Source organism: Megalobrama amblycephala, linkage group LG1, assembly GCF_018812025.1.
Source record: "Megalobrama amblycephala isolate DHTTF-2021 linkage group LG1, ASM1881202v1, whole genome shotgun sequence".
NCBI classification, from domain to species: Eukaryota; Metazoa; Chordata; class Actinopteri; order Cypriniformes; family Xenocyprididae; genus Megalobrama; species Megalobrama amblycephala.
This window is the reverse complement of record NC_063044.1, coordinates 38,109,867-38,130,264: the sequence shown is the minus strand read 5'-3', so window position 1 is coordinate 38,130,264 and position 20,398 is coordinate 38,109,867. Positions and strand designations below refer to the sequence as shown.

At 36.8% G+C, this 20,398-nt stretch overlaps 1 protein-coding gene across 3 annotated transcripts in view; it reads left to right on the top strand.

The window, feature by feature from the left end:
• Positions 1-13,978, top strand: part of LOC125268805 (hemicentin-1-like) — a 34,777-nt gene extending 20,799 nt beyond the window's left edge. The window contains exons 7-11 of one of the 3 annotated variants that reach the window (XM_048191319.1): positions 387-704; positions 8,388-8,654; positions 8,760-9,089; positions 9,290-9,523; positions 12,446-13,978. In XM_048191319.1, coding sequence (XP_048047276.1) covers positions 387-704; positions 8,388-8,654; positions 8,760-9,089; positions 9,290-9,523; positions 12,446-12,555 — 1,259 coding nt within the window. In that variant the 3' untranslated portion in view covers positions 12,556-13,978. Of the gene's footprint in view, positions 1-386; positions 705-839; positions 1,083-2,811; positions 4,291-7,017; positions 7,262-8,387; positions 8,655-8,759; positions 9,090-9,289; positions 9,524-12,445 lie in introns of those variants that run through there. The other 2 variants (XM_048191310.1, XM_048191302.1) reach the window with 2 other exon arrangements.
• Positions 13,979-20,398: the final 6,420 nt, after the last annotated feature.

Sequence of the window (20,398 nt, the reverse complement as noted above, 5' to 3'; positions counted from 1 at the left end):
TGTTACGTCATAAGTGTTTTGAAACGTCAATAGTTCACGTGACTGTGGCAGTTTGATACATGCTCTGAACCACTGATTCGAATCAAAAGATTCGTAAAGCTTCGAAGCTTCATGAATCAGTGATTTGAAATCGCCCATCTCTCGATATTGTTGAATGAAGTCGCTATTTTGTTGTTGTTTTTTGGCGCACAAAAGGTATTCTCGTCGCTTCATAACATTATGGTTGAACCACTGTAGTCACATGAACTGTTTTAAATATGTCTTTAGTAGCTTTCTGGGCATTGAAAAAGGGAGTGTTATTGCTGACAATAAAGCAGTATTGTAGTTACTCTATTATTATTATTATTATTATTATTATTATTATTATTGCTTAATATGTCTTCCAGATATTTCCATCAGCCCTGTGAATCACATCGGACCAATGATGGAGGGAAACCAGTATGAGCTTCAGTGTGACGTTCTCAATGTGGCTCCTGTTCAGTATCTCACTGTCAACTGGTACAAAGGACAGACTCTGGTGAATCAAACCACCTTCAATAACACCATCAAGACTCCAGTGAATAAAACAGTCACACTCATGATCCGTCCAGACAGATCTGATGATGGAGTTCAGTACAGGTGTGAAGCAGAGCTGAAACTGGGAGCAGAAGGACCTCAACCTCCTCATAAACTCTTAACAGATCATCTCAACATTACTGTATTTTGTAAGTATACTATTAAGTCCACTTTTTATGTTTTTAAACATACAAATTCATTTAGCAGGTATTATAGTGGTCTTAATTATTAACATGTGAAATCTGTTTTTTGTTGTTGTTGTTGTTTTTTGCTCCCTCCTGAAGTTGAACCGATCATCAATGAGACCAAACTGCCCTCCAAAGTGCCTGTGTTTCGTGGCTATGAAATGGTGCTTGTCTGTGAAGCCGAAGGAAACCCAGAACCAACAATCAGCTGGAAGATCGGCACAAATGATCCAGTTTATAGTGAAACTCTCACTATAACAGATTCAACACCAGAGGAACTGTCCTGCATTGCAAACAATTCTGTTGGCACTGACATCAGACATGTAAAAGTGTTTTTAAAAGGTAAATATGCATTTTTGCTTATGTTCTGGTTTACATTTTCAACAGCTGCTTCCACTTTCTTGCAGTATTACTTTAAAATATGGGATGATTTCATAATGGTAGAAGTTTGAACAGACCAAAAACCTTTTAAAAATTAACATTTATGATGCTCAGCTCACACTAGTTCAAATATGCAATGAAAGTAGCAAATCATAATGAATAAATTGTTAAAAAAAATTCAGAATGCATTTAAATAATTAGATTCAACAAATGTTATTATACCAAGGCAATGGAAACCTTGAGATAGAGGCATTCCTTGTGAAGACAACATATGATTAAACAGTAATATACAATGAAAAGTAATATGAATAAGTAGATGAATACTGATAATTATGAAATGGGCAAAACTACAGAGATATACATACAATATAAATGAAGTACAACACAGGTGTATTTTAACATTTTTGAAGCCACATAGGTTGCTATTAAAAACTCAGTTTAGATCCTTCATACAGCTTCACTTGTTGTTTTACTGTTAAACACACATGGTTTAAATGTGTTATACAACATTTTGGTCCTGTTTACACCTGGTATTTAGAAGCGTTTTGGTCGATTGGATCTCAAGTGGATTACGCTAAATACAGGTGTAAATGGGGTGTAAAATGTTTTGAGCTTGTCCACTTTCGACCACTTCCAGAGGTAGATGAAACTGCCATTGCTTTCGTACTGTAGACACTCCTGTGGTCGAATCTGTTCGTACAGCCTACTCTCCGGCCACTGACCTAACATGTAAACATTATGGGAAGCACTCTAGCCAGATGGGATTTAAACTTTGTCAGCTAAAGACCCAAGTTTGGTTTAAATAGATGAAAAAATGTACCAAGCACAATGTTCTCTCTCCATTCCTGATTTCTAACACGCACTCACAGCGTCCGGCGTGGTCTATCAGAGCAGAAACAAAATGCTCTCTGTATGTTTTTTTGGTCGTATTCATATGTAAATTGGACAAACTTATTTTGTCCATTAGATCGAAAGATCTGAAAATATCCATACATTTACCCCCTTCCATAGACTCTCCCCTAAAAAGAAATCAGGACAGAAGTGGTCGAAATTGAACAAAAGAGACGGATTAAAACACCAGGTGTGAACATAAATGTGTCTCACTTGTGGTCTGCTCGACCAAAACTTATCTTAATACCAGGTGGAAACAGGGCCTTTGTGTGCTTGGATGCTATATCTGGGACTTATTATCAGCCATTTCACTTTGCTTGTTTGCTTTTGATTTGGCAATTAGTATTGTCATTAGTATTGTTTTCTTCAGGTCACTTAGGGTGTACTCAGACTAGGCACGGTTTCCTTGTCACACGGAGTCTTGGCGCGATTGTCCCCCCTCCCCACTCCCCCGCAGGCCTGCACTCACATTACACTTAACATTCTGGGCCAGAGCACACTTTCGGTTAGCGCTCACACTACATGCGTACCGTGCCTGAGCCCAACTGAACTGCGCTCTGGCCCACCTTTTTCAAGCGGGCCAGGGACAGTTAAACGAACCACACATGGGCACAGTACGGAGCAATCACACTAGTTCAACGAACCAGACTTTAGGGGTCAAACGTGCTCGGGCACGGTTCAGATCGCCTAGTGTGAGTACACCCTTAGATATTTCGCACTTATTACCTGTTTAAGCTGTGTTATTCATTTGCTTATATCGTGACTAATCTTTTTGTGTGCTTTATTTCTCTTGACACAGAGGATTACCTGCCCCTAATAGCAGGGCTTGTTGCCATCACAGTGGCGTTCATCTCAGTCATCTTCATCTTCATCTACTCTATCTACTACAAAACAGCCAAGATGGGCCGTTATAGCCTGAAGGATGCCAAGCCTAGTGCACAAAATGGAAATATAGCACAGAATGGCAAAGACAACACTATCCCTATGAAGAAACTCTCTCAGAGCAATATCTTTGCTTAGATATGAACCCCTGGGTTTGCTGCATCTGCCAAGCCTCACTGTCCACATTGGGCAAGGGTTTTTTTTTTTACACTGGAAGTCTCTAGGCCTCTGTTCTGAGGCTAGTTTCTTCATAGCTTCATTGTTTTTTTTTATTTTACGGATCATTGGTCCATTCACTTGTCTCTTAGATCCAGTTGTCATCAACTGTTAATTGCATCACAAAATAAACTTTTTAGTTTCCCAAAAATCACTTGAGGAAAATACCTGACAGAACAAATGTTGAGGTAATGACAGTGAATGAATTTCAAGTTAAAGGGCCTGATGCCTGCATTGCACATTTTCAAGAATCTTGGATCTTGATTAATATTATCTTTGTTAACCAGTTTAAGGGAAAAACACGATATTAAGCTCTTGTTAGGCTGTGTAACAAGACTATTCTTTTGTATATGTCTCAGGCACATTGATCAGTTTATGTTTTGTCAAATGCTATACATTATTCAGTATATTGAGAAAGACACTATAATTGAGTCAGTTACTCCGTTAAATAAAGTATTTTTTTTTTTTAAAGTTTCAGTTCCTCTGGAGAAATCCGCACTTTAGAGGTTGGGAATGGAGCACTCGGTGACTGTGAAGAAGTGAAAGCTTGAGTATGAGGTCTCTAATGCTGAACCTGTGGGAAGATATTTTGATGTGTTTTTGAAAATTCTCTCAGGCCTCATAGAAAAGAAAAAAACAAAACGCTGGACATAAAATAAGTGTGCCAGTTTTATGGCTCAAGCAGTATAAAGATGTTAAAAGCATAGCTAACACAGAAATGACAAGTCTGTCATCATTTCCTCACCCTCATGTCTAAAGCTGTATAGTGTTTGTTTGTTTTTTTCCGAGCACATAAGTAGAATTTTATGAACAATTTCTTTTTGCAGCCTGATAGGTGAACTGCGGTTGTATGGAAAAGAACTGTGCAAAGATTTTTTAAAGTTTCATCTTTTGTGTTCCACAAAACTTTGGAAGTCACGCAGGTTTAGAATGACATGAGGGCAAGTAAATGATGACAGAATTTTCATTTTTGTTTGAACTGTGTTTCATGTGGAATGTAATCTCACTTGCCTTCTTGTGGGGTTTAAAATGTATTCATTGAATTTACACCGTCTGTCCTTACAAACACATGGCATATGTGATTTGAATTTGTACATGCATTTGTTAAGAACATTTTAGGAAAACGTCATTTGTTTAAAAAAAAAAAAAAAGAACAAATAAAAATATTTGTGCAAAATAATTGAACATTTTATTTTGTATTGAATGTTGTCTGCATTTTATCAAGGGGGTAAATGCAGAAGAGTTGTGTATAAGAACTGAACATTATTTTACCTTAGTTGTCTTTCTATTTGGCCTTTTCTGATTGTTTGCTCCTTGTTATTTACAGATTTATTTGATAGTGCACAACTATTGTGACAAACTTGATGAGACATGAGAAATGTTTAAGATGAAGAAAACAAAAAAATCAATCACTATGCTTTGTTTCTGCTGTTATAATTTATAACAGTATATAAATATAAATATATAAATGTATTTATAATTTAAAACTATATAAAAATGTATTATCGTAACACTAAAATAGGCTACAAGAGCAGATGCGTTGTTTGCAGAGGCACTCTAATTTGTCTTGCAAGATTAGCATTTTTTTGGGGGGGGGGACTTTTATTTTACCTCAAACATTGAAAAAAATTCACCTCTTCCACTCCTCCATGACGACACCACGGAGCTGGTGGATGTTAGAGACCTTGTGCTCCTCCACCTTCTGTTTCAGGATGCCCCACGGATGCTCAATAAGGTTTAGGTCTGGAGACATGCTTGGCCAGTCCATCACCTTTACCCTCAGCTTCTTTAGCAAGGCAGTGGTCGTCTTGGAGGTGTGTTTGGGGTCGTTATCATGTTGGAATACTGCCCTGCGGCCCAGTCTCCGAAGGGAGGGGATCATGCTCTGCTCATTCATGGTTCCCTCAATGAACTGTAGCTCCCCAGTGCCAGCAGCACTCATGCAGCCCCAGACCATGACACTCCCACCACCATGCTTGACTGTAGGCAAGACACACTTGTCTTTGTACTCCTCACCTGGTTGCCGTCACACACGCTTGACACCATCTGAACCAAATAAGTTTATCTTGGTCTCATCAGACCACAGGACATGGTTCCAGTAATCCATGTCCTTAGTCTGCTTGTCTTTTTAGAAGAGGCTTCCTTCTGGGACGACAGCCATGCAAACCAATTTGATGCAGTGTGCGACGTATGGTCTGAGCACTGACAGGCTGACCCCCCACCCCTTCAACCTCTGCAGCAATGCTGGCAGCACTCATACGTCTATTTCCCAAACACAACCTCTGGATATGATGCTGAGCACATGCACTCAACTTGTTTGGTCAACCATGGCGAGTCCTGTTCTGAGTGGAGCCTGTCCTGTTAAACCGCTGTATGGTCTTGGCCACAGTGCTGCATCTCAGTTTCAGGGTCTTGGCAATCTTCTTATAGCCTAAGCCATCTTTATGTAGAGCAACAACTCTTTTTTTCAGATCCTCAGAGGGTTCTTTGCCATGAGGTGCCATGTTGATCTTCCAGTGACAAGTATGAGAGAGTGAGAGCGATAACACCAAATTTAACACACCTGCTCCCCATTCACACCTGAGACCTTGTAACACTAACGAGTCACATGACACCGGGAGAGAAAATGGCTAATTGGGCCCAATTTGGACATTTTCACTTAGGGGTGTACTCACTTTTGTGGCCAGCGGTTTAGACATCAATGGCTGTGTGTTGAGTTATTTTGAGGGGACATCAAATTTACACTGTTATACAAGCTGTACACTCACTACTTTTTCATTGTAGCAAAGTGTCATTTCTTCACTGTTGTTACATGAAAAGATGTGAGGGGTGTACTCACTTCCGTGAGATACTGTGTGTGTGTGTATATATATATATATATATATATATATTCTGTGTGTATTCTGCGTTGGGAATAATAATAAAGTACACACTGGCCAAACACACACACACACACATTTATTATTGGAATTTAAAATAGGCTGTTTTCCAATTTAATATATTTTAAAATGTTATTTTTCCGGTGATGTCAAAGCTGAATTTTCAGCATCATTACTCCAGTCTTCCGTGTCACATGATCCTTCAGAAATCATTCTGATATGATGATTTGATGCTCAAGAAACATTTATTATTATTATCAATGTTGAAAACTATTGTGCCATTTCATATTTGTTTGTGGAAACCAAGATACGTTTTATTCAGAATTATTTGATGAACAAAGTTTAAAAAAAAAACAGCATTAATTAGATTTTTTTTTCTAACAATGTAAAAGCCTTTACTGACACTTTTGATCAATTTAAACATGCTGAAGATTAGCGAACAGGCTGTCGATTAATTAAATGATTATCTACTTCCCAACAAAAGCTGTTTAATCAGCATAGTGAAGCCTCTCATCCATTGACATCCATTAAAAAAACAGCCTCTGGTCTCCTTCCCTGCGTACCGCCAGAGGTGGAGCGTTTTAGGCTAAAGGTTGCAGGTTTGCCAGTGGCTTTGGTACAGGTCTCTGCAGGACAGTAATGATCAGTGGCAATAAACAGAGGGGCGTTTTTGAGTGTGGGTAGGGTTTAGGGGTGGGGTCGGGTGAAGGGGATCATTTTCATTGTATGATAGATAAACACCCAACAGTTTGAAAACACATACAAATACAGAAACGCCCACTTTTGTTCCGCAGAGACCTCATACAAATTGCTCCATCTTACACATTTATTCGCTAAATAGTTTATTTTTCCACTTAGAAGCTTCGCACTGAATATCGTGCTAAATTACTAAAATTACGGGTTAAAAACACCTTAGGATAGATATTTTTATGGATGCAACATCAGTATTCCAGAATCGTTCTGCCCAACCTTCCCTAACGCTTGGTGACAGTGTTCACAAACAAGGATCCTCCCATCTGAACTGTCTTGAATGGTTTCATTTCTATAGGCGCTTCTGTGCAAAATGATATCTAGTGATTTGGGTGGGGTTTTCTGTGGTTTTGCTTGAGAAACGCTGGACAGTCACAAATCTGAGTGGTGGGCGACACATTTATGTATACGCAAACGCGTCTTTTGTCTGCTCGACGCTTTCCTTGAACACCCTTAATATGCTGCAATATTTCTTTGGACTTGTTCATCTCTCAACAGTTTTACTGTATGTGGCTCTCACAGGTTTGTTTTGACTTGGTTCCCTTTTCATTCTACTGATACATGAAGCGAAAACATTCATTAACTGGTAGCCTATACGAGTTTAAACGTCTTTTAAAATTTTACTTGGTTCCGAGCGTCGTTGACCTATATTTTCTGTGTTCAAATGTTGACTTGTTTGAGTATGAAAGCGAATATATTACTGTACAGTCGCTATACTGTACTAGTGAGAGCTTGTAATGTGATATCATCTGTGCTTGGGTACACAGTATTTTTAGTGCTGGCAAACTCTTCAGTATGTAATCTTTGGATTTGCATAGATATATGCCTTTTAAAAAGTAATACAGTCACAGTCATGAGTTGACTGTGCAAGTGGTTTATTATAAAGAATTTAATGCTGATATTACATGGCTGACAAACGTAGTAAAATACAATATGTAGCAATAAAAAAGGAGCTAGACACTTGTCCTTGAAGAGTTCAGATACTGTAACCAATATGATAATGATGATTATGACTTTTTTTTTTTTAATTTATGGAATTGTACATCATAGCTTATTAATAAAGAGTTGTTAGGGTAATGGGTTTGGCAATTAACCTTGGGGCATAACTTTAAAATAAAAATGTCTTCTTAAATATAAATAAAATGTTTATTTCCTGTAACAGCACATGCTTAATTACTAAAAGGTGAAGTTAGAAACATGAGGGCTGAGACAGGACAAATGCATATTAATGGAGACAGAATAATCAGATAAAATAAATGCTTTCTTTGACTTTTAAAATGTTAAAGAAAGTAAATTGTCTATAATAGCACAGTAAAACTGGTGCCCGGCTGCCTTCTTGTCATTGTAAATGACTTAGAGTTACATTCATGAGGGACATGTTTTTTTGAGGAGTGACCCTGCTGTATCAGCAAAGTTTCTTAGTTGAATGCCAAGATGATGAGAATTGATGAGCCTCTTTGTTTGTAAGCAGTCATAAACTGTTATAGACTGATGGTCTTCTACAAAAGCCAAAATGTTCTTTTTTGTCTTGCATATCCTGACCAAGAATCCAGACCAGTCATTTTTCTTAACATGGGGTAGTTGCTTTTCATGTCAAAAAAATAATACCTGTATGCCATTATTCTGAATTCTTCAATGTGTTTAACAGGTACACATGCTGCTGAATGTCCTCTTCAGCTCAACCCACAGAGAGCTGTTGTGAGGTATGGCGGTTCTGTGGCAGCCGACTGCAAATCTTCTGTCCAGCATGATGGGATGGGATGGGAAGCCAGTGAGGAAGGAGTGCCCATGAGCAAAGACAATCTGATCACATGGAGAGTGTCAAACCTGAGAGAATGGGACATAGAACCATTCTGCTACATAAACCCTAAAGTTGGTGACCAGTGTTCATCATATCTCCCAGTGACTGTTTACAGTGAGTTTCTCTGCTATTGATATTGTTATCTTTCATTCTCAGAAATATCTAATGTATGAACATTCATGACTGCAGATATCAGAGTGTGTAAATCTTCCTCCACAGAGACTCCAGACAGTGTGTCCATCAGCCCTGTGAATCACATCGGACCAATGATGGAGAGAAACCAGTATGAGCTTCAGTGTGACGTTCTCAATGTGGCTCCAGTTCAGAATCTCACTGTCAAATGGTTCAAAGGACAGACTCTGGTGGATCAAACCACCTTCAGTGGCACCATCAAGACTCCAGTGAATAAAACAGCCACAATCATGATCCGTCCAGACAGATCTGATGATGGAGTTCAGTACAGGTGTGAAGCAGAGCTGGATCTGGGAGCAGAAGGACCTCAACCTCCTCCTAAAGTCACATCAAAACCTCTCAGTGTTGAAGTTTACTGTAAGTTTATTTATTGCTTAGCTTGTAATTTGATTCAGCTTAATTAAGTTCATATTTTCTGAAGGGTCTTCTAGTGTGAAGGATTATTCATTTCATGAAGTGAATTAATATAAATAAAAAATGTTTTAGTTTTAGCTCATCTATACGAGCTGCTCATCCTGGTGCTGTTGTGCTAAAAAATGTTCCTCTGTCCTCCTCAGATAAACCAAAACACTCCAATTCAACAGAGACCATCAATATAAGCAAAGAGGTTACACTAAACTGTACAGTAAAGGCAAACCCGGCTCCTACGTACACATGGGACTCAGAACATCTGAAAGAGAAGATCACCTCCTCAGTGCTCACGTCCTCCACACTCAGTCCAGGAAACTACACGTGCATCGCCACAAACTCTCAGGGAAGTGTCAGCAAAGTGTTCATCGTCAAATCTACAGGTCAGTTTTCAGTTTCAGCCTCTTTGCCCTAAGAAAGTGTTTATCTCAGTTTAAAGTTACAGTTACTAATTTCTACATTTGTACTGTTCAATAGAGCGCTGCAGTGATTATGTATTTTTGTAGGCCAACCCAGAAGTTAGCATCGCTCTGGTTCCCTCAATAAAAACCCAATAGGATTTTTCCATTGGCTTTACAGAAAGTAAGCTCTGTGACCAACAAAAGTTTATGATTCTTACATGCTTTGTTCATCATGATAATTTGAAGCTTAAATACAATCACTAGAAGTAAAAAGCTAAAGGTAGGCTATAAATAAACTACACCAATGTCACCATCACAAAGCTTTCAACAACTACTTCAGTCTTTATTAATAAATATTTTCCCTGATAGTTTGAGTTATAATAGTTTGCAAGAGCGTGGTTATAAACACAGGTTGGCTGTAAAAGTGGACCACTGAGTTTACCTGTTCGGTGTGATAATGTTTAATGCCACGACAATGTCAGTTTGTTAGCAACTGCTTTTTTCAAGACAAGCAAAAGCATTAAAAAATCAAAGGGGTATTACTGATGCATTTTATATAGAAAAAAATGAAAATATTTTGAGCTTTTGATAAACACTGACCTTATTTCAGGCATTTAACCAACAACTTATTTAAAAAACCAATTGACTTGGGACGATGGAACTAGAAGTGTTAAAACTCGTTTCTGCGTTGACCTATAAAAAGCGTCATACACTCCTAAAAATAAAGGTTCTTTATTGGCATCTATGTTTGCATGAAGAACCTTTAAATGTAGGGTAGGCAATTTTTGTTATACTGGGTGAAACTCTCTTTACATCCTGATAACAATCAATAATAGAAGTGGTCTAAATATTGTACAAATATATGTACAATATATGTACAAATATTTTCTTTGGAGATCTCAGAACCAAAAAATGTTCATCCAATAATTGCATTTGATCCGAATGCAATGATTCGATGTCCTACCTACCTGTCAACCTAGGTATTTGCATACCTGCGCACACCTGCTCACACAGACATCACACGTCATCAGTGCGATTCAGAGTTGTAGACAGACAGTCACCGAGCACCACAAACAACAACAGCCGCCTTTTACAGTTCCTCGTCAACCACAACATGTCGTAACCATAATTATGATTTAGCAACCCATGACGTTCACTTTATCGGACTTGGATTTATGCATTGCTTTGTCAACACTATCAATGCCAAAATGAATCTGCAGCAGTCAGGTGGTACCCCTCCTTTCCGAGAGCTTCCTCCAGTCTGATTGGTCAGACAGCCCAAGTCTGTTGTGATTGGTCGACCGCTTACAGCAAGTGTTGGAAACAAACAGCCATTACCATATAAATTTCAGCTCTGGAGGCTTCTTCAGCAGTTGATACACAGTGATATGAACAGTAACAATGGAGTCATTTTTACCGTATCGATTCCAGCGTGGGTCCTCATCCTTTGGAAGTGCAGCAAAGTGGATTCGCTGCACAGAAAAAAGTGTCTTCTTGACATGTCGACAACACAAACCAAACACAAACTCCTCCAGGTCTTAAAAGCACAATATGTACATTTTCTCTGCTAGAGGAGGCTTATTCAAAACAATTCGATTTCGCAGAATCATGGGAGGTGTTGTCTTCGCATCTTCAGTCGGTGGAAAAGAATCAGGACGTGACTCGGGCTGAAATCATGTTCATGGATGAGGTTATTAACGTTTCTGTAGTATGAAACAGAGTTGGGCCGAGTGCTGTGAGCAGAAACAAGACCGCTGGAGCGATTGCTAATGAGAGAAGAGCGCGACACGTCTCAAGAGCAGCGGAGCTTTTATTATGCCACAGTCGCTGCTTATGCTTCTACAGGTCAAGCGTATGTGGGGTATTTGTTTTATCATATTAGATACATTTGTGTGTTGAAAGCTGTTAAAGTGCTACTCTGCGTTAGTTCGGGGGATACTATGAGACTTACTGTGTTGAGCTATAACATGATTAGATTAATGTAACCAAACAGTTGCTCACTTGTCTAATCAAACACGTAATATATTAAAGTGTCTTTGGTGTTTCCATGGTTTCTACAAAATAAAACCGGAAATCGAGGGTAACGGGGGTATGACGTCATTTATAGGTGAAGCACGGACACGGTCCGTGTCCTGGTTAAAATTGCTTATTTCTCTGGATTTACACATTCTTGGAAACATTTTGGATATTGTACACAAGTCAGCAAAATATATAACATTGTTCTAGTGGATTTTGGATATTTTAAGTGAAGACCATAGGCAGCATTTTGCAAATGTGTTACAAACCTTCATAGGTTCATACAGAAAGTGAGACTGGAATTACTGACGACTCGTTTCAGGCAGTTCAGAATTGGTTCTTTCATTTAGGAGACAATGGCTTTATTTGTCATGCACTTTGACCTTTGAAGCTTTGCAGACCTTTTACATTCACAAACAGCATATTCACATATTAGGCACTACATGAAATCTGAAAAAGCATAAAAGAGGCATTTTAAGAGTGTTCCTGCAGCACTATATATACCATGAGTTCTACTGATAGAGTGGCCTAGGGTCATGTGTGTTATAATTCTGCTTTGCATAATTTTCCAAGCATTTTTTATTTAGATGGAGCAGCTCTTACTAGAAAACAAAAGTCATCAAAAATGAAAACCCTATCTATGAGGAAGGAAACAAGCATGTATTTGTGACATTTTAGCATATTTATAAAAGTTGATTATGTTAAACTCTCAGTATTGATTTATTCCAGAGTTCATTCTTTATCTGTTTTTTTTTTTTTCACATTTCCATTTAATCATTCATCAGGCATTTTTTGTGTGCTGTAATACCAGCAGAGTTACACTTCTGTTGCTGAAGCCGTTGATGGATTCATCTGTTTGTAAAATCATTCATGTCATTTCCCCCACAGGTAGAACTACATTCTGGGCGATTGTTATAAGCGGTGTGGTGGTGGCAGTGGTGTTAATCGTCGCTTATGTGATATACAAGTGTAAGAGTTCCCCGAATTCTGTCATTTGATGGACTTGCAAGAGATGACCTCAAAACGGGACCTTCTCCTCAGGGAGATCATGGAAAACTTGATTATTACGGATTATTCTTTAAATAATTGACTTGATTGTGCATGGCTTGGGGTGTTTCAGTACTGTTACAAAACAGCACTTTTTTTAAATCACCAAATTAGATTTATTTTTATTTGTGTTTGTTTACTGATTATTCTGGTCCTAATAGGATAAAATGATGACTTAATAATTTTATATAACCACTCATTAAATATAACCACTTACTGTGGAAATCCCATTACTGTACAACACTATATAAATGATTTTACCCTTACATATGTTGTCATATTTTAATTTTGAGAAGCTATTAGCTATCAGTTATATTGCTATGGTCACATTTTTGGTGTTTATGTTAATTAGGCACCGAGTATATATACGGTATGTATAAATATTTAAGTAATGGATGTCATATTACATGCCACACATGTAATACTACTACTAATAATGTTTAATTAGTCTGTTTCACAGAATATTTTTGTTTAGAATTGAATGTTTTTTAATATAGCCCCACAATATTTTTTTATACTGAGGTTGGGACATTCTTTCATCAATAGGTTTGTTCAAATTAAATGTCTTTTTTCTGTGTATTTTTTTAAAAAACATCATACATCATAAAACATTTGTATCTTGAATGCTTTAAATATGCTATATTTTTTTCAACTAAACCTAACTGTAATCCTAACCTTAACTAACTGAAAACCGCCAGTTAACTTATTTAACTTATATAACTGCTGGCTAATGAATCTAGTTGTTGAGAATGGAAAGAATAAAACAACGATCAATGAACTGAGAAAATGAATGACCAACTTCAATCACAGATTGCAACAGAAAAGGATGTTAATGTAACTAACTAATATTAGGTACTAATCAAGGGTGTTTTACATCCCACATTGTGGGTTCTGGACTTCATATAAATATTGGTCTAAAGACTGAAAGTTGTATTATTATTCATTTCCTGTTCTCTTTTCCTCTTATGTAATGGCATGATGAGTTCAGTGGAAAACAGTGATGGTAAATTTCCACTGTAAAATTGCTCATAGGTATGATACTTCAAAATGTACGGATACAACTAAAATAGTTGAATTATGGCATTACAATGTTGGTAGCACTTCACAAAATGGTTGTATACACTACAGATAAGTTAAAGCAAAAGACAACATGACAATGTTAAAAAGTATTGCACCTAAACTGTGAAGTGTTATTAATATTTTTTGTATACTTCATCACATCTGAATGTGCTCATAAAATGTTGCAGGACACACAAGTTGTTGTAAACGTCTATGTTTATTCCTCTGAATGTATACTAGCATTGTTTTTTTTATGTTAGTTTTATTTTTGTGCTTTTGTGTTATTTTATTAATACAGAAACTGTTTGAAATGTTTGTTGTTGTTACCTCAAATGTCTTTTTTTTGCCTCAAATGTTTTATGGGGGCGGGGCGGGGGAGATGTATCTATATATATAGATACATCCATACACGCTCACATATATATATATACATATCAACATAACAATAAATACACATACCTACACGCACATAGACACAGGATTATTCTCCTTATAGTGGACTTAATGGTCTTCAAACGGTTGAAGGTCAAAATTACAGTTTCAGTGCAGCTTCAAAGGGCTTTAAACGATACCAGACGAGGAATAAGGGTCTTATCTAGTGAAACAATCGGTTATTTTCGAAAAAAAAAAAAAAAACGTAAATGTATATTCTTTATAAACATAAGTGATCGGCTTGCACGTGCTTCCACTTTCCGTATTCTTCAAAAAGGTTACGCTGTATGTCCTACGCCTTCCCTATTCTAATTATGGAAAAAATGGAACTGGCTGCGTTCGTTCCGTAAGTAGAATCTGAAAGTGCGGTTTTGGCCGAAGCACTTGCAAGGCGATCATTTGTGTTTATATAAAGCATATAGCCTACATTTACATTTTTTTAGAAAATGACCAATCGTTTCTCTAGATAAGACCCTTATTCCTCGTCTGGTATCGTTTAAAGTACTTTGAAGCTGCACTGAAACTAATTTTGACCTTCAACCGTTTGGAGGCCATTGAAGTCCACTATAAGGAGAATAATCCTGGAATGTTTTCAATTTCTTTTCAACTGAAGAAAGAAAGACATGAACATCTTGGATGACATGGGGGTGAGTAAATTATCAGGATAATTTTATTTGAAAGTGAACTAATGCTTTAACACAGCCCTCTAGAGTGCACCCTCAGCTGAAACTAATAATAGTATACAAGCGAAACAGATTTGCAAGCATATTAGCAAACGACCCAGTGCGTATTTGTGTTTGCGTCAAAGGTTTCTATTTACACTGTGTTTTGCAGCGGTGACCAATGTAGCCAATCACAGGCATATCTGTTGATTTCTTGAACACAATGGCCAATCAGAGTTAGTCAGAATCCACTCAACACTCAAAACGCATGAGTTTTTGTTCAGCGCTGAGTTCTGCAAGATCTTGAATGCTGTCTTTACAACAAATTGTAGACACAATGTAAATAAGAGATTCACTGTGCAGTGTAGATAACTTCATTGATTATAACAAATGTTTGTGTGGTCGTGATGAACTGAGATGAGTGACGGCTTTAGTAATTATAAAGGGAGCTGTCTTTGCTCACTTTCTATGCTATAAAATACTCTTCACAAAAAAAAGGGTTCTTTTAAGAACTGTTGACTGAAGGGTTCTTTGGGGAACCAAAACTGGTTCTTCTATGGCAGGGGTGTCCTCAACACACCTGTCTGGAAGTTTTTAGTATGCCTAGTCAGACCTTGATTAGCTGGTTCAGGACAATGGCCCTCCAAGAGCAGCATTGGACACTCCTGTTCTATGGCCTCACTACGAAAACCCCCTTTTGAAACCTTTATTTTTAACATGACTGATTGTAACTACGACAACTGGGATTACGTTTCTGAAATGAACAATGCAGTAATCCTTTGCTACTAGTAGATCACAAGATAAAACTTGTTCATCAGAATTCTTTGTCAGTTATGTTAGTCATTTTAGTACGTTTAAGCTTAATAAATGCCTCATTCATACATTAATTCATTCCCAATTTGCTCAATTTCCAATAAAATGACATCATCCGTATTGCTGCACTTCATTGGAACACTGAAACTCTGACTCAGTTTATCAAATGAACTCTTCCTGTGTGTGTGTTTTTTTTGTGTAGGCTTGTGTGTAGTAGCGACCTGTAGGGCTCACCTGCCAAAAATGTGTGCAGTACAGTGTTGCCATAGCAACTGCTCCACAGGGAAGAGCTCAGCTAGCCAGGACTCAACCGACTTCCCTCAACTGGAGACAAATAAACACATTTCATAAAAACATAAAGATGGGATTAAGCAGTATAAAACGTCTTTAAGTGTGAGCTTGTTGAATTCAAGTGCACCATTTTTATAGACTGGCAAAATAAACAAAAATACAAAAAACAGAAGATAAATGACTCACAATGAATCATGCACCATTCAACATCTGCCACTGCACATTCAAGACTGCACATGTTAATAATAATAGACCTTGCATACTACATTTGTATGCAATATACAGGTTATCTTGCTAAACAGAGCACACTGTTGGCTAATAATGATACAACGATTTCTATTAACAAGGAACGTGTAAACGGTTAACAGTCAGGATAAAGGATGAAACATGAAACCATGAGTAAGACACTTTCAAACTTAGTCTGGTCTTTGTCCTGCCTACTCTTCAGAGCATTTACATAGGCTACAATTATACACAACACAAAGACATGTCACTGACATTTGATTTTCAGTTGCAATGTTATTTTGATAATGTAACAGAACAAATCTTTATTTTGGCAAGTTAAAGGTGCTACAGAGGATGTTTTCGTGCACGAGTATTGGAACACGAGTGTTTGTTTACCACCGGCATTCGCTGTGTCGTGTTAGTGGATTCATTATGTCAGACTCACCGCAGGTAACTCATAATCTGCAGTTGTTACTCCTGACAAAAACATTGCATGCGGCGCCTGTGGAGTGTGGAAAGTTACTGGAGCGAGCACGTCTTTCACAAGGAACGTCATGGCAGTGATTGACAAGCCAGAGGGCCAATTGTTTACGCGATCATCGTTGGCTGATGTTTTTAAGGCCCTACCTCGTGCACAGATCATGTATATTAATATTATTCCTTTCAGTGCACCTAATAAATAGTCTTTTATCAGTTAGTAAAGACAGTTTCAAGTAATATTGCAAAAATGTATAAAACAAAACATCCTCTGTAGCACCTTTAAATGTTAGTAGTGTTTAATTCAAAAAGTCTTTAGTTAAAGGGTTAGTTCACTCAAAAATGAAAATAATGTCGTTTATTACTCACCCTCATGTCATTCCAAACCCGTAAGATTTTCGCTCATCTTCGGAACACAAATTAAGTTCTTACAGGTGGAGAACAACATGAGGGTGAGTAATTAATTACATAATTTTCATTTTTGGGTGAACTAACCCTTTAACCCTCTACTGCACACATGTTGAATGGCACATGAAAAAAAAAATATTCCACATAATTTTTTGATTCATTTGGGAACATTTTATTGATAAAACGTTTTTTGACCCACCCCACCCCAAACCAAAATATTTTTTTGTGCAAAAATGGTACAGAATCAGAGAGAAAATTATCATTAAAATCATTAAAAAAAAAAAAAAAAGTCAAGAAATCATTAAGTAAAAAGGGAAAAACACTTGAAAGACATTGATATATTGAATTTGATACATGCATAGGTTTATATCATGTCATATAATGTACTTCATGTAATAAGATTTCACTCCGTATGAAACTTCAAAAAGCAGTTCTTCACTTTGGGTGTTCCTCCACACCCAGGAACCCTGCATCTTCCCTTCTTATAACACATTATGGCCAATGTGAGGTGTTGCCCAAAACATCCTCAAAAAACATCCTTCATACACACACACACACATTTTTATGTATAGTTCATGTCATTTTAAATTAGATTAGCCCTTCTAAAGCAAATGATCTTGACTTCTTTTCACACCATGTGCTCCTGTGACCATGTGGTTCTGACACATGGTCCCGCCTTTAAATGGTGCTTGATAGTGACTCCCACACCTTACTGGACTGTTCTTTGGAACTTTCTCAACCCTTCTAATTGGTTGTTATCATTTAAAGAAAAATGTACTAAACATAGGGCTTAAGAAAACTTTCTGTTGCCTGTGGGCAACGCTGTGCTGTAGAGGGTTAAGAGACAACTGCCTTCATTTTTTTAAACGAGTCACGGAAACCACCCAAGATCACACACTGTACAACAAAATACCTCATGAAATCCAAACTAAAGTTGTGTGTCTTTTAGTCTTGTGTGTGAACTTTGAGGTCGCAGTGAACGGAAATCTTGACGAAGTTTGTTTTTGTTTTGTTTTTTTTTGGCGGACTAGCAAGTAGCAAATCATGTTCATGGCTGTGGTACTATTAAATCCTATTAGATTTTAGTAACAATTAAAAGTAACCTACCTCATTAATTACTACTTAAGTAAATTCTTTTAAGTCTTTAAGTCTCCTAAGTTTGCTAATGGGTGTTGTGAAAGGGAGTTTCGAGTGCCATTCAAGAGTAAAATACAGAGAAGACGCAAACAAACACTTTGCGACCTCCACTGGTCACGAATGGAAATTCATTACTTTCACGCTAATATGAAAACAACTAAAGGGAATGTCAACAGAATATCACAACATGTAGTTTTATTCAGTTATATGTTTTGTTTATTTATTAAATGGTGGTATATGTGTTTTACATAGGCTAGATATTTTTGAATAATTAAATGTTTGTGTACCTGAATATGTGTCCTCATTTAATATTAATTTCTTGTTAACTCCTCTCATATTTCCTTGTGGATTTGATCCCAATCAGGACAGATAGATTTCATTAAACCCAAAATCAGTATCTTTAAAAACTTAATCTGTTTTAAAAGTCATTTTTTATATGCAATAGCATTTGTGTTCATTATTGGGTTGTTTTGATTTGTTTAAAAGCAAGTTTTATGCTTCTGCTTCATGGAAGACCTTGACTCGTGTTTTCATCAGTTGCACATTTGCCAGTCAAACATTTCCTGTTTTCTCTCTATTGTCTTGATTTTATGGAAAAGAGAACTGTAAAGGAAACAGAAAAGCTTGAAATCAGGCTTAATCATTTGAAATAGTGCACATGCAAGAACATGTGCTAGATAAATATTTTGAGCGGCACCAGATGAATTTTAAAATATATTTGTATTAATAAAAAGGCACAGTTAATTTGTTTGTAGCCAAAACTTTGCAACCTGGAGAAAAAGCTTAAAAAAATCTTGAATAGCCTATATATATATATATATATATATATATATATATATATATATATATATATATATATATACACATACACAGTACAGTCCAAAAGTTTGGAACCACTAAGATTTTTAATGTTTTTAAAATAAGTTTTGTCTGCTCACCAAGGCTACATTTATTTAATTAAAAATACAGTAAAAAACAGTAATATTGTGAAATATTATTACAATTTAAAATAACTGTGTACTATTTAAATATATTTGACAAAGTAATTTATTCCTGTGATGCAAAACTGAATTTTCAGCATCGTTACTCCAGTCTTCAGTGTCACATGATCCTTCAGAAATCATTCCAATATGCTGATTTGCTGCTCAATAAACATTTATGATTATTTTCAATGTTGAAAACAGTTGTGTACTTTTTTTTTTCAGGATTCCTTGATGAATAGAAAGTTCAAAAGAACAGCATTTATCCGAAATACAAAGCTTCTGTAGCATTATACACTACCGTTCAAAAGTTTGGGGTCAGTAAGAATTTTTATTTTTATTTTTTTGAAAAGAAATTAAAGAAATGAATACTTTTATTCAGCAAGGATGCATTAAATCAATCAAAAGTGGCAGTAAAGACATTTATAATGTTACAAAAGATTAGATTTCAGATAAACACTGTTCTTTTGAACTTTCTATTCATCAAATAATCCTGAAAAAAAATATTGTACACAAATATTTTGTACAATTGTACACATTAAATGTTTCTTGAGCATCAAATCATCATATTAGAATGATGTCTGAAGGATCATGTGACACTGAAGACTGGAGTAATGATGCTGAAAATTCAGCTTTGCATCACAGGAATAAATTACTTTGTCAAATATATTCAAATACAGTTATTTTAAATTGTAATAATATTTCACAATATTACTGTTTTTTACTGTATTTTTAATTAAATAAATGTAGCCTTGGTGAGCAGACGAAACTTCTTTTAAAAACATTAAAAATCTTAGTGGTTCCAAACTTTTGGACTGTACTGTATATGAATGATCTTGTAATCTTCTCATTCTCTCACTCAGTAAATGTGACTGCAGAGGGCAGATGAGTTACTGGTTAATCAGTAGGCTACATAGTGAAATTATATTGCTTTCTTAAGCCAGTGACTGAATGAACACAGGAATCCACTGAGTGTGAAAGTGAAACAGAGAGAGACATAGTAATGAATGTGTGATGCTGAGGTTTCTGGTGTATAGAATAACAATGTGGCTTATCAGAATTAAATTCTTGACAGTCAACTCCTCACAAGCCTGCAGCAGCCCTGCACTCGTGCCACTGTGGGTATAAACACACAAACACACACAGCCAAGTGACAGAAATAGCAGTTGGCCTCCACACTGCTGCTGTGGGGCTGAGATGAAGCAGCTGGTCTCACTTAAGATGTTTCACCCATCATCACAGTTGTGTTAATGTCAGCTGCAGTGGGAGGCATCCGCACCAGTGGTCAACATCATTCTGTTTATTTTAAG